This window comes from Amyelois transitella, chromosome 23 (genome assembly GCF_032362555.1).
Source record: "Amyelois transitella isolate CPQ chromosome 23, ilAmyTran1.1, whole genome shotgun sequence".
NCBI lineage: Eukaryota > Metazoa > Arthropoda > Insecta > Lepidoptera > Pyralidae > Amyelois > Amyelois transitella.
The window spans coordinates 382890-399293 of record NC_083526.1 but is presented as its reverse complement, the minus strand read 5'-3'; the positions used below and the strand labels follow the sequence as shown (position 1 = coordinate 399293).

Here is a 16404-nt window from a genome sequence, read left to right as displayed (position 1 = left end):
AAATAAAACTTAGACAGTTCCTTAGAGAATAAGGTAGTGTGAACGAGGGTTCGTAAAGATTTCTTATTAAATTCTTTGATCATTCTAGCTTTTCTTGTTATAAGAGTGAATTTCTTATTTTTCTTAAAAAGAAGAAAAATCCTCTCTGATAATCGGAATACCTTTTTTTGTCATATGTGGTTAAAATTTGGATCAGTAGCAGCGCTTTTTCTATAATCGTTGAGGAATATTGAAATAAAACAAGCCACCGGTGGTACAATGTAGTTTATTTATTATTTAACAACTTGGTAGATACACCATTTTCACAATCACAGCGTTGCTCATGTGACAATGGCTACCTCTAAAATTTATAACTAATAGGGACTCGTAAAGTAACAATTCGCAACAATAGATAAACGAGCGAAAGAAGCATCTATAGTTACTACCGAAGTGACGAGAAGGCTGTTAAACAAATATATTTCAATAACGATTTATATAGATGATTTGTCATCATTAAATTCTGCTTTGTTGTGATTTTCCTTTGTATCTGGTACTGTATTAACAATACGATTACGCAATTGATTATTTTCTTTGATTGAATCTTGCGCATGTTTATTATATATCTCATTTTCACTTTAAGGTGATGTTTATCCGACTTCAATAAGGAGAGATTTTCTGTTCAAATATATTTTATTGGCTTCTTAAATCTGTACCATGATCTTTTCGCAACTGGCCTTTGAGTGGATTAGACACTATAGGTAAGACAGACAATTTATTCTTCATAGGTTAAAAACTTGACGTATCTTTGCGTTTACTGATATTTATGACTTCAAAGAATTTTGAAGCTTCAGTCAGACTGTTTAAGTTAATACGGGTTAGAGTACCTAGTCTTTAAAGATATTATGTTTTATTCTTTTGAATTTAAACGTCAGTTTAGTAAGCATAAGTTTAATGATGACAATGATCCAAGTGCATCGTTTGGCAGTATCATTCGGCCAGAAATAGCGAACGAAACCTAACATATCATCAACAACAGGTTTCACAGAAGCTCAATCCGATTTAAATACCTAAAAACATTTTCAACAATAACCTCTTTTTTTCGTTTTTCATTCATAATTCTAAGTTAATGTAATCTTGGATAAATCTACTAACCTTTCTTTATAATAACAATACAACATACATATGAACCTCGTTCATATAAGAGTTAATGGGTTTCAAATTTCATTTTCAAATTTATTTCGTCTTACACATTTTTTTTTTAATATTTACTCCAATTTCAGTAAATTTGCAATTTTAACACTATATGTCACTAATATTAAAAGCTGACGCGCTAAGTGTCCATAAACAATTGAACAAACAATAAGTACAGATAAGGAAATAAGTAACGCAACGGAAATATTTCACAAAAATTGGCAGATTTCAGAAACAGGCAGTAGGCTGGTGCGTCGACTTGTTTTCTTGTCTGTACTTCCATAACACATACGTGGTCTCAAGAGATCACATTAAAATCAAAGTTGAAATCTTTTGCAAATAACAATGAGTCTCTTATCAAAAAATTCGAAGCGCTTACGTCGTTCGTGGCACTTATTATCAGTTCTTTATTAGTCTTACTGTTATTTGCCAAGATGGTTAAAGTAATACTGAGTTTAGAGTGTTAGAAGCTCTTATGTTTGTGTATACGTGTCGTTGTCTCTAATCGTCTTTTCCTAATTCGCGATCTTCTGTTTGGCTTGTCCCTAATATGTTTAAACGGTGTTGTTTTGTGAACTGTCAAATTATTTAAAGCCTCAATTCAAATTTTAGATACATACGACATTTTATATAGTATATCTACTGCTTTAGATTCAAGAACAATAATAATTGATTGAAAATTTTTTGATCAGCAGATTTAATATCAGAAACGTCGTATATATTTAAAACAAACCATTCCCTAACTTTAAAACCTAGTGCAACTATCATATGCTAATTAATAATAAATTGTTTAACAAGGTATGTATTAAATTGTAAAGTCTAACTCCTCTAAGGAATAATAACAGTGAAAATTCAAAACCTCCTACTTTCGAGGGTTGAGGAACGTGAATAAATTCAAGGGAAATATCTCACTTTAGAAGATGTGAAGCCATTGAAGGCCAAAAAGTCATACATTCATCCTAAATAATCTAACTGAATATATTATAAATAGACAACAATAATAGTCACAGCAAGTATATATATATTTACCCTGAGTATGAGAGTCATAAGATCAAACTGATTTTGTTCGAGGAAAAAATCTAAAATTGGTCACAATTCACTTTTTTTTTAATTTCCTTAAAATTATTCTACGGGTGATTTTCCAAAAAAGAAATTCTCATAAATAACGTACATTTTATGTCTAAGCTACACATCTACCTTGTATAAACCTCTTTATAAATTCACTATATTTTAAAAAGAAATATATCAGAAGATGTTGTGTGCATTAGTAACCATAATGTATTTATTTAAAGGTGAATTTGAAACCTATCGCTTGAGATCATCGTGTTAGCCTGTAGAGATGGTTTGGTATTCGGAAATTTAGTAACATTCCACACAGCACTGAATAGTTCAATGTTTCGAACTTCATCGTCAGTTCTAAACATCGGACCGAACCTGAAGTTATACAATTCAAAATAACCTTACAATCATTTGGTATCACCCAAATTCCTTCACGAGTCACGTTAAGCAACGTTAATCTAATTAAATATTCACTATACACTGAACACCGAAAGCTTACATAGACATTATAGCTTTACTGAAGCTTCTATTTGCACCTCAAAACATAACGGACGAATGAGAAAACGACACTGAAAACACTTCCAAAGAGCTTAAAGTTAACACTTTGTTCATGCAAACAATTTCAACAACGTTACGTACATTTTAATTTAGTGACAGTTAGCGGTTTTAATCCAATGATTTAATCGTAACTAGACCTCACTACGTACCAAAATAATTTACTAATCTATGTCTAGGTAAAGTAGAGTCAACAACGAAGGACAGGCTAAGGTTATAGCTAGACAAGATAGAAGTTAGACAAGGGATATAGGTAGCGTCGATATAGAAGTAGCTAACACATAACTAGTACAAGGAGAAAGATGAAAGTGTGATGATGATACGGTACTTGGTCGTGTCAAAATTCATTGCAACCGACGGGGATGAGTCTTATCCTATTATTGTTTAGTCAACTACGAACAACCGTTAGCTAGAATTGCCATGCACATACATAGAACTATTTTTGTAATATATGATAAACCTAGACTAACCACACATACACTGTGAAAATTTAAAGTTATACCTTAAAATATTAAGATTGTGAATTCTGATCATGGTAACGGACGGGTCCTGTGCTTTGACAAAGCGATGCCCATCTCTGCTTTATTACATAATCCATTTCATATATATTTAAATATACAGATATAGTAGACTATAATAGCTATGCGTGCTCAAAATAAGGTACTATTGAAAGAAGCTATGAAAATAGATCGATGTGCGGTACAGTGCGAGAAAATATTTAGAATCTTATATATCAGAAAATAGCATCTCAGTAAACAATCAGAAATTATTGATTTGTATTTACATATGTGTGTATATTGAAAAGTTATATACGATCTGTGAGGATAGGGATAATTGACAACATCAATTAAAGTAAACGCAACAATAATTACCGGTGTAAATGATAATATATAGTTAGCAAGCGATATGCTGCATCAAACCGATGATATTGATCAAAACAATGAATGAGTAGTTAGAAATACATGATGTGCTGATTCGTGTTTGAGAGCTTGAGCCTACGAAGAGGAAAGAGCGAGAGATCCGACGAATAGACGATAGAAGATCAAATTTGAAGTTCAAAAAGCTAACGATGGGAGCGAATCGAGATCGCTCCGGCGTACAGCGTTATTATTATATATCACAGCTTTTGACGATGACAAATCTTTTGCATTTGCAGCTTAAGTGGAGGAAATATTTCGAACAACTCGCTCTGATCAAACTGTAGTACATCATTTTGTACTGTACAATAACCATGACGTAGGTACCCAAATACCCCTTCAATCTTTAGCCGGCAAGTTGGACAAACGTGGAGAGAAATATTACTTGAAAAGATTGGAAATATTTTAGATTTCAAATCGTAACCTAACCTAAGAAGGGTAAACTCTTATAAAATAATGTTGATCGAAAACGTTTAGAGAATTTCAACGTTAGTCCACTTTGCAAGGCTTGTAAGCCGTCCCATCGCGTCCAAGTAACGACAATCGCTCGAAAAATTCACTCTCACGTGTGTAAATTACTTCCTAAGCGTTAAACACCGATAAACAAAGAAGCTTATATCCTATGGAGATGACACCTTTAAAAAAAATTGCATTTATGCCTTCTTGTATCGTTTCTGATCTTCCTGTAATGTACTCAGTAGTTAAATTATCATCAACACCAACACTGACGAATTTCATAAAATGTCAAAATTTAATATCCAGTGCATTTCCATAGACTAAAAGTTTCTGAGATAAAACATTAGATCAACGGCGTCCCTACGCTACTGCAACAGTAAAACAACGCGAAGTGTACGTCTAAATTCTTTACATTAATCTAAACCAACATTGATCTTATAATATAAAGACATGCAAGATAATGCCAGCCCAAGAATAGAGACTGGACAGGTTCAACAATTGTACCTATTTTATTTTCGATGTGGTTTTTAAGGCTAGGTCGATTACAGGTATATACACCTAAACAAAATACACTGACACGATTAATTACACCGGCATAAGCACGCATGCAAAAGATTTAGAGGCAAAAGTCGAGTAGGAAGATTGAAAATTTGCGGTAAACACTACGCGGAATTTGGATGAAAACAAATTCCAATACATTGTTATTTTAATGTAAGTATAATCAGCCGAAGAGATAGTAGCGTAAGAGATAGATACACGCGTGCCAACCTTATATTACTTCCCCCTTTAAACACGGTATTTATATAATTCCTCTTTACACTTAAATAACAATATATCACATCAACATATAAAATGGGTTCGAGTGCGGCGTTGACTTTTTGACCTCACGTTAAAACGTTTAGGGCTGCTCTCAATTTATGAATGTATAAAAATATTATTGCTCATTATCAAGCACCAAGGCGCGCCTAGCCATCTACCTTCCACAAAATTTAGAATCGGGGTATCCTACTTAACGACGAAGTCACTTCGGCCAAGTATTTGTTCAATCTGGATTCTGCCAACAGAAATTTCTCTCAAATTCAAACGTGATTAGAAAGCTTGAAAATTCCTAGATTTCTGCCCTGTAAAGGCGTCGCAAAATTCCAAAAACGATGTTAAATTCGACACAAATTTGAAATTACGCCGAGATCTAAACGTTTCTGTTTTAAAACACAAATTTACTCCAAAACAAGTGTCTAACGAAATTGATGCGAACATTCGGTCCAATGATACAAATATTTGGCCAGTCGTGACATCATCGGCTTGTTTTGAGCGTGAATGATGATTCCGGGTGCGTCGTGTCCTGAATTGATGGGTACTGATGATCTTACAGCTACATCATGTATTCGGATGTAAATTAGTTCGGGGGCTCTCACTGCATGACACACTTGCTCTCGATCTGGGATTTCAGTTCGTTCACTTGCGTTTCGATGGTGTTTTTCAATTCTGAAATTGATGAAGGTTTCATTAATAACAGGTTAACCATAGATACGATTTTAATAGTTTTAAGTAAGGTTGAAATCTACTCGTTGAAAACAATTCAGTTTCATATTATTAACTTATTTTTGTTGCGCTTTTATTTCTAAATAAAATATTGAAATCTCAAATTGTAAAAGTAGATCATTAGAAAGGCTTGGGATTCTTTATTTAGCAACGAGCAACCTATGACTATTTGAATCTCAATTCCATTAATTAGCCATACAGCTGAACGTAGCCTTTCGGTCTTTTCGAAACTGTTTGCTCCGTGACTTCACAAGGAACGACGTGTCTATATGTATGTGTGTATGAAAATTTCTCAGCTTTGGATTTTGAAGACCAGGTTAAGTTAGAGTAAAAAGATTTATCATAAATTTCGTAACTGTTCTAAACGTACCCTAATTTTGAACTGTTACTTACGACTGTAAAGACTATATTATATAGACCACAAGACTTACTGGTGAACTCGTCCTGGTCTTCCAGCTCCGCTTCGGCCGCCAGTTCCTCGGGCGTCTTCTTCTTCCTCATCAGAGGGTTGTCAGGCTCGGCTTGCTGTTGTTCCACCACCTCCTCCTTCTTGGGGATTTTGTACTGCGGATGAGAAAGTTTATATTTTAGCATGGAAAATGTGTGTTTTAAATGCAAAGTGTTGCCAACCGTTTAATATAATTAGTAATATGCAACCTCTTTTTTGTGTTTTGTTCAGAATGTGTCATAACTGGCCAGTTATAAAAAAAGAAAAAGAAAATTTTTAAGTGTGCATTGGATTCTTTTTGCAATGTTATATTATAACTAGAACGTATACCACATTGTTGTCATTTTTGCACCGGGGGTTAAGATAAGAAGACTCTCGATTAAATCATCAATATTCTTTATTAGTGCGTGTTCACTCGAGTATGTTTGCCGATGTTTGATCTTACTTAACTACTTTCAACTCCCACAATTTTTGAACAGCTATACCGATTTTGATCAAACATACTACCTTTATAAAAACACTCGCACGTAAATCATCTTTAATAAAAAAAAAACTAAATTTGAAATCGCTTCATTCGTTTGTGAGCTATGCAACTTCAAACTTATAACACCCCTCTTTTTCCGTCGGGGGTCGAAAACGCTCTCAAAAATAAATAGGTAATGGCAAAATAACAAAACAATATTACATCAATTCCAAAGAGGCGCAATACAAAATTCTGTATATTAATATGAGTAAATAAGTTTAATATCCAATCCATTTGTGGCTCAACGGAATCGAATCGTGTCCTTTGGGAAATTATCCGTGACCGAGCCACAGACGTACCTATTTACTTTGTTAATATCGACTTTAAGTTTGTAACATTACTAGGCGATATTGGAAAGGGATGAGGTGCCGTGTGGTTTCCGTCACTTAAGAATTGGACCACTCCATTCTGTGAATGTCGTAAGAGGTGCTTAAGCAAAATCTGAAATTATACATTAAAAAAAAAAGTGTGACTTTTTGTCAATATTTGAATCTCAATTCTATCATTAAGCTAAATAGCTGAACGTGGCCATTCAGTCTTTTCGACTGTTGGCTCTGTCTACCCCGCAAGGGATATAGACGTGACCATATGTATGTATGTGTCTTTTTTGTATGTTCACTGACATAGTGTAAAATACATATAATCATTTTATGTGTATGCCTTAAAGCAGAATCTGAAATTTATAATTTCTTATGGGCTTAAATCCGTTTTCGAATTTCAATTTCATCATTAAGCCATACAGCTGAACGTGGCCATCCAGTCTTTCCGAGATCTTTAGCTCTGTTTACTCCGTAAGGCATAAAGACGTGACTATATGTATGTTACACTTATTCAGCGACTGTAAATAAGAATATTTTGTGAGTAATAAGATTAAGACCGTCTATAAAAGTAACCTTTTCATACATACATACATATGGTCACGTCTATAGTCTGCAGTGTAGTTTGTTCCGCCGCTTCTTCTACACATGCGCTTTGGAAGCGGTAGTAGTTATAATTAGATTTAAGTGATGTGACGTCAATAAGTGATACCTTGGGAAGAAGCCCAAATACATGCAGAATCAGCCTTGGCCGTTGTTATGTCTTGGTTATCTGATAACCTACTCTCGCTTAATTTATCAAAAACTAATTGTTTGCCATTTGGACTTAATTCGACAACACTTCCTTCACATCACAATTTTGTAATCAAAGCCCATATATGCCAAAACCTGACCCCGAATTGCACTTGTTCAGTTATCCCCCAAGTAACTAACGTCAAATATCTTGGTATTATTCTAGACCAAAAATTAAAATGGCTACTACAAATTAAGTCGCTTATTTCTCGCGTGCGGAAAATGATATTTGTCTTTAAAAATCTTAGAAACGTGGCGGATTCTGATACACTGAAAAATACCTATTTTGCCCTATGTCAGTCTATTCTAATGTATGGTGTTCGGGTCTGGGGGTCAGCAGCAAAAACAAACTTACTGCCATTGGAAAGGGCACAGAGGGCTGTCCTTAAAGTGATGACACGTAAACCATACCGTTACCCAACCTCTCAGCTTTACACCGACGTAAAAGTGTTGGCAGTGAGGCAGCTCTTTGTGTTACAGACGGTACTTAAAAAACACTCTCTGCTAAAGTTTGACCCAAACCTCAACGCTAACCGACGACGACATCTTCAGTATAAGGTTTGCATAATACCACAACACAGAACATCAACAGCAGCCAGAAACTTCAGTGTATTAGGCGCAAAACTTTATAATAAATTAAACAAAGAAAGCAATATTTACTCATGCTCAAAATTTGTTTGCAAAAAACGTGTGCAAAAATTTCTACATTCATTAAATTACGACGAAACCGAAAACCTGTTACTCTAACTCTCTGTCTTCCATTCTGTATCCAAATCCTGCTTTCAATTTCCTAACAAACACACATTTATTTTCACACAACCCACACACACACACAAACACATACACACTTCACACATGCCACCTTTTGTACCCAGCAAATCAATTTAGTTAAGTTTCTAGCTAAGGCTTCATTTCTTTAGTAACTTTTAAATAAGGTTTCCCAAAAATAACAGACTAGTCTAGTTTGGGAAACCTAGATCATTACTCTGTTCTTATTGCCATAAGCACTAAACTCTATAAATTTCCCTGCCACCCCGGGGCAACGGTCTCTGAGATACAGACTAACGTCTAGTTCAGAGATTGATTGTGTCTGGTTGGGGCAGGGGACTTTATAATACAATTATATAAACATGTACTTACTCCCTTTGTGTACTATGTAATGTGTTCTATGTCATAATGGCTAAATAAAGAATTTATTTATTTATTATTTATTATTATTTGTATCCAATTTTGAAAATAAATCTATTCTATTCTATTCTATTCTATTCTATATCCCTTGCGGGGTAGACAGAGCCAACAGTCTTGAAAAGACTGAATGGCTACGTTCAGCTGTTTGGCTTAATGATAGAATTGAGATTCAAATAGTGACAGGTTGCTGGCCCATCGCCTCAAAAAGAATCCCAAGTTTGTAAGCCCATCACTGTGGGCAGTTGAGTTTAAAAAAAAAAATATAGGGAATTGGAAAAAGAAGAATTGCAATCTTCTTTGCGTAATCCTCGATCGCGGCCATTTTAATTTCAGCACGGCTCCTCGGGGACCTCATTACAAGCGTCTTCCAGAGCAGCTATTTATAATTTTAAACTGTCATCCCTCTTGCATTTGAGATAAATTACTTTTTTTTTTGTTATTTTCATAAAGGGCTTGTGTTCGAGTATAACTTATCCTACTAATAGAAATTATAAATCGTGCTAATATTATAAATGCGAAAGTTTGTGAGTATGTCAGGATGTCAGTATAGGTGTTTGTTACTCTTTCGCGCGAAAACTACTTAACCGATTACGATGACGTAGGTAGCTGATGACCCAGAATGACATATAGGCTACTTTTATCCCGGAGTTCCCGCAGGATTGATTCCACGCCGACGAAGTCGCGGGCGGCCTCTAGTGTTTACATTATAATATAGGCGATGGGCTGTTTATATTTAAATGTATATACATACTTAAAATCACGCCTTTTTCCCGGAGGGGTAGGCAGGGGCCACATCTTTCCACTTGCCACGATCTCTGCATACTTTTTTCGCTTCATCCACATTCATAACTCTCTTCATGCAAGCTCGGCGGTTTCGGGTACTGTTGACCTGACCCTTTACCAGGACGTCCTTAATTTGATTAATATACGTTCGTAGGACTTCCCACCCCGACCTTTCCCTCCACATTCTTCTTGTATATTTGCTTATTATATTACCATTTGAATATCAATATCATTACAGCATAACGTGCACTTTTAGTCTTTTCAAGATTGTAGACTCTGTCTACCCCGTAAGGAATAAAGACGTGATTGCATGTATTTATCTATGTACGCTTTATATAAAGGGCACTCGCTAGGCTTAGATAAATTTATGTTTTTTTTTATTGTTAAAACGACTTGCTTTACAGTGTATATAAATTATATATACCTTATATAATGTTAGTTAGAAAGTCTTAACATAAAATAAGTATAGAAAAATTTGATATGCTTTTTGAAAAATATCTGAAAATCTTAGGTTAATTCCTAACAAAAGATCCAGCATCATTTTCAAATATAATTCAAAAATTAGGTATAATTATTTTTTTTACATACAAAAAAAAAATACATTTTCACGTTTATTTCTTTCAAAGGTAACACAGAGCTTCAAAAGTCTCTCGCAAGAAAACGGGTGGTATCTGTTTAATTTAATTCCCGGTGCTTTTTCTTCCCTCGGGACCTCATTACCAGAACCCGCTTCGAGGATTACAGGCACAGAGCGCCGCACCGGCCTCTGCTCTGTGGTCGGATATTTTAATAATCCCAGTGGCATTAAAATCGATTCAAGACTTTGCTTTAAAACCAATTTAATGTAATTTATTATGATCTTGTGTCACAAAAATGAAGAAATCATAATATATTCATATAAAATACTAGCTGTGCCCGTGACTACTTCCGCGTGAAATATTTATTTTGGGCATCATTGAAAGGATGAATTATTTTCCTCGTTTTTTTCACATATTCCATTATTTCTTTGCTCCTTATAGTTGCAGCGTGATGTTATATAGCCTAAAGCCTTCCTCGATAAATGGTCTATTCAACGCTAAAATAATTTTTCAATTCGAACCAGTAGTTTCTGAAATTAGCGCGTTCAAACAAACAAACTCTTCAGCTATATAATATTAGTATAGATAAATGCGAAAGTGAGTTTGTTTGTTACCTCTTTACGTGTTATCTCCTGAACCAATCGTTTTGAAATTTCGCACATAACTAAGTGTCTGGAGAAGGACATAGGGTCCTATCATTCACGTAAATCATAGATTCCGTGAACCTGCGTCCTTTTGGAGGTGGCTCTAATTTCATGCTAAAATGCTAGTAAATAGTGCCGTGTGGTTCCCGGCACCAATACAAAAAAGAATAGGACCACTCCATCGCTTTCCCATGGATGTCGTAAAAGGCGACTAAGGGATAGGCTTATAAACTTGGGATTCTTTTTTAGGCGATGGGCTAGCAACCTGTCGCTATTTGAATCTCAATTCTATCATTAAGCCAAATAGCTGAACGTGGCCATTCAGTCTATTCGAGACTGTTGGCTCTGTCTACCCCGCAAGGGATATAGACGTGACCATATGTATGTATGTATGCTAGTAAATAATGCAGTTTGTTACCGCTTCTTCTGCACTTACGCCTTGGAAGCGGCAGTTAACTTAGTTTTAAGTAATTTATTTGACGTCAACCAATGTTGTTAAACCATACGTTTTGACAATTTTTAAGCGATATGAAGTATCCTATAACAAATGAATAAAAATATTGAATTTGAAAAACAACAATAACAAGTTTACCAAGAAATAAATAAAATATGCTGCCACGTGTCGTCTGCTAGTGAAAAATAAAACATAGTGTGTGCAAGCTGCTTCTATTCCCGTGAAAATTGTACAAGTCAATTAAGGGAGAGTTTAAAAAAATAGATGGGTTTAATAAACAGCTGAATGTTGCTTTTTAGTCTTTTCGACACTGTTTCTCTGTCTACCTCGTAAATGATAAGATGTGATTATATGTATTACATGAAATAGTAATTTCATAGACATAGATCGAAATAGATACCGCCAGTTCATCCGTGTGTATTTCGGTGAATTTATTTGCTGACCGGCCGTTGAACAGAATTTACCCTTATTTTTGTTCGATTTATGATGTTTTTTTTTAATTTGTTTATAGTATAAAAAAAATAAGCTACTTGAAGAAATTTCTTTAGAAATAAGTGTTGTTGTACAAAGTTTCTCCTAAGTCTTAGTTTCTTGATGTATATAATTAATATAAAAAGAATTTCAAAAAACGATTTAGCAAGGACATACATACATACGCGGTATCTATTTCAATTGATGTCTGTGTTTTATGTTCTATAATCTTCAAATTCTTCTTTTCTCCTTCTCACTCAATCTTCATTCTTCTTCCGTCGAGATACACTCAAGGAGGTCATCCTGACTCGACTAGGGAGTCGTGGTCAAACGGACTCCCTACTAGAGTCAATTTCACATCCATGAGCTAATTTATCATCTCTTCTTACTTCTGTATCTTCTTTCTTCTATTATTTATAAAGCAAATTTTATATTACAAATATAAATAATATATGTATGTATACAGGATAAATTACACCGATCGAGTTAGCTTCGAAGTATATATATAAATTCGAAACATATGTAACGAGATATTAACTCAACGATACTATACTTTACAACCAACTTACACTTAACTTATATAGATAAACATCCAAAACAAAGGCCAATTAGAAAAACTATGTTATAGTTTTACATATTTTAGTAGTTATAATTAGATTTAAGTGATGTGACGTCAATAAGTGATACCTTGTACCCAATTTTGAAAACAGATCTATTCTATTCTAATCTATTATTATAGTATAACAGTTTAAAATAAGAAATACATGTAAACGCAACATAATAATAAGACTAATCTTATCAACTGAAAATTCTGGAGTAGCAGAATACGTACAAAAAAGCACGTACATATGTAGTATCCCTTTCGGGGTAGACAACTATTACCAGAAGTAAACATAGGTTATTAGCCTATCCATTAGTCTCCCTGTATGATATTAATACAAAAAATCACGCCTTTTACCCGAAAAGGTAGGTAGAGACTACATCTTTTCACTTACCATCTTTTGGTTTATTCATAACTCTCTTTATGCAAGCTCGGCAGCTCATTCATCCTCTCCACATGACCAAACCATCTTAACATACCCTTTTCTATTCCTGCAACTACATCTTCTTTCACATCACAACATTCCCTTTTCACGCTGTTCTTTATCCGGTCACTCAATTTCACACCCATCATACTCCTTATCGGTTCTGAAACTTAACTTCGACAAATGTTTCTGTGCCGGATGAGCAGCCGACAGAATGGTTCGTTTACAACGCTCTCATTTCCACTGCATTTATTCTATAACTAGCTGTGCCGTCCGATGTTGCGGAGATTAATGGTGCGTGGACGTGATTCTTTAATTTGACATAACTTTTTTATTAAGAACCGTTTGACATGAAACAAACACTAAAGTATAACTGAAGCATACCACAATATATTCGTGAAAACCGCATCCAACTCGGATCAGCCGTTTCTGAGATTAGCGTGAACAGACAAACAGACAAAAAAAAAGTTAATTACATTTTTGGGTTCGACATCGACATAACAATAACCCCTGCTATTTTTTTTATTTATATTTTCAATGTACAGACAGCACTTTTCTACAATTTTATTATATGTATAGATTTTTTTCTTTTATATGTACCTAAAATCGAATAAATTTTCCTCCAACCACGACTTCTCCCATAACCCAGTAACAGATCGATAAAACAGCACCGCCCTTTCAATTTGCCAGCTAAACTAGTTAGGAGCCCATCTGCTGTAAATTGTCGCGATGCGCGCCGCTCGCCATGGTTAAGACTTAATGACCTGGCAAACTGAGTTTAAGTAATTGTGGAAAGGATGTTCAAGATAGTGAATTTTGTTACATGAAACATACGTATTTTTTTTGAAGTTGGTTATAGTCACGTCTAAATCCCTAACGGGGCAGACAGAGCCAACAGTCTTGAAAGCACTGTAAGGCCACTTTCAGCTTTATGTAGTTAAATAGCGACAGGTTGCTAGCTTATAGCCTACAAAAATTCCAAGTTTCTTATCTTTTCCCTTAGCCGTCTTTTACGACATTTATGGGAAATATATAGAATGGTCCTATTGTAATATGCCGAGAACCACACGGCACAATACAATAATAAGAAGGTAAGAAGTATAATAAGAAGAATAAAACGATTACTACTACTATTTTGCATCAAAACTGTAATGACACGTGCCGCGTGGTTCCGGCATCAAAAAAAAAGGATAGGACCACTCCTTCTCTTTTGGTCCATGGTTGATCGTAAAAGGCGAATAACGAATAGGCTTATAAACTTGGGATTCTTCTTTTAGGCGATGTTCTAGCAACCTGTCACTACATATTTGAATCTCAATTCTATCAATCAAGCTAAAAAGCTGAACGTGGCCTATGAGTCTCTTCAAGACTATTGGCTCTGTCTTCCCCGTAAGAGATATAGACGTGACTATATGTATGTAAAACAGTAATTTTAACAATTTATCATACTACCATTGGAACTCGCCCATAAATCACTCGTCTCGAAGCGTTCGAGTGTGAAATGTGAAAATGTACTTGGGCAAAAAGGTGGAAAATCACTATGGGAAGGTGCGGGTGTGCGGAGAGCCGGCGGGGTGACGTGTCAATGTAGCGTCAGCAGCGTACGACACTTTAATATTTTTTTTAAGTTTTCCTTTTTTTTATTTACACTATCTGTGCCCGTGACTTCGTCCGCGTGGAATAGTTATTTTGGTCATCATGGATGAATAATTTTCCCCGTTTTTTTTCACATTTTCCATTATTTAAAAATTCAATTTATGATGTTAAAAAATTACTTTAAGCTGGCAAATAAATTAAATTTAATGTTTTTTTATATACATCAACGACTTAATTCCATAAAGGGAAGACAGAGCTAATAGTCTTGAAAATCTATTAATTTAGTGAATCTAAATTAAAATAGGTATGTATCTAAAGATATAAATTACATTTGAGATAAAATTCCTTTCAACGTAATAAAGTTAAGATGAAAACGCTATTTTAACGTGATAAAACTATGTAACAGTTTATGAGAAGTAGCCGTGAATATGAAATGTACAAAAGTTCCGTTTTACGGTGCATTTTGTAATAGATATCTCAAATTTACGAGACATTACGGATTTAAGTGCTGTAAGAATGTCATAATACATTTTCATTGAAAGTTCATTTTTAAAAATTTCTAAATTATTAAATATACACTATTACATCAGTAAATCTATACTAATATTATAAAGCTGAAGAGTTTGTTTGTTTGAACGCGCTAATCTTCAAAGAATTTTTCAATTGGAACCTAACTACTGGTTCGAATTGAAAAATTCATTTTGTGTTGAATAGACAATTTATCGAGGAAGACTTTAGGCTATATAACATCACGATGCAACTATTAGCAGCGAAGAAATAATGGAAAATGTGAAAAAAAAAACGGGGAAACTTATTCATCCTTGAGGGCTTTAATGACCCAAAAATAACTATCCCACGCGGACGAAGTCACGGGCACAGCTAGTTTAAACAATAAACTATCTTCCTCCGTCAGTTCTGGTTCATGCTTGGGTGAGTCAGGTGTATACCCGAAGAGATTCCCTTCAAATGGGAATCTTACCCATACTGGATAAAACCAAAAAAATATCAACACGCTTAACATCGCAACGTTTTTTTTTCATAAAAAATATATACAAAAATAACATGCTGACGGTACTTAAAACCGTCACGCGGAGTGTCTAATGTATCGGAAATATTGTTCGTCGCGTCGCTCGTACACACAGCCACTCGCTCTTGTTTTGCTAACCGTACACTAACCACGTTGATTTTTATACTCTACAACTAGTTGTCCGCGACTTCGTCCGCCTTAAAACGTTTTTCCCCCTATTGGCTCCTATAATCCTTTTATATACATTTTTTATGGTAATATCTTTAAAATGCATACATCGTAAATAGAATCTATACTGTAAGTGTGTTAATTGTGTATAAAACATCACCCAGTGAAAAGATTAGCAGGTGGCGCTGAGTTAACTTATAGCCTACCAGATGTGCCCGCGACTTCGTCCGCGTGGAATAGTTATTTTGGGCATCATTGAAGCCCTCAAGGATGAATAATTTACCACGTTTTTTTCACATTTTAAAAAGCCTAAAGCCTTCCTTGATAAATGATCTATTCAACACAAAAATATTTTTTCAATTCGAACCACTAGTTCCTGAGATTAGCGCGTTCAAACAAACAAACAAACTTGTCAGCTTTATAATATTAGTAAAGATTGTGAATTTTACTGTAATTTATCGTGGCGCAATAAGGAGTTATTTATATGGATATAGGTAGATGTAGTAATAATGCACTGTGTATATACTATACATACATATAATGACGTCTATATCCCTTGCGGGGTAGGCAGAGCCAACAGTCTCAAAAAGACTGATAGGCCACGCTCAGCTGTTTTAATGATAGAATTAAGATTCAAGTAGTGACAAGTTTCAAATCTTATTGACATCACATCACTTAAATCTAATTATAA

At 34.7% G+C, this 16404-nt stretch overlaps 1 protein-coding gene across 1 annotated transcript in view; it reads right to left on the bottom strand.

The window, feature by feature from the left end:
- Window positions 1-249: 249 nt before the first annotated feature.
- The window catches only part of LOC106138127 (complexin), a 276922-nt gene continuing 260767 nt past the window's right edge, over window positions 250-16404 (bottom strand). Inside the window, exons 5-6 of the mRNA XM_060951063.1 lie at window positions 6131-6263; window positions 250-5642 (exon numbers count right to left, since the gene is read on the bottom strand). Of these exons, the coding sequence (XP_060807046.1) occupies window positions 5569-5642; window positions 6131-6263 (207 nt within the window). The 3' untranslated portion in view covers window positions 250-5568. The remainder of the gene's footprint in view (window positions 5643-6130; window positions 6264-16404) is intronic.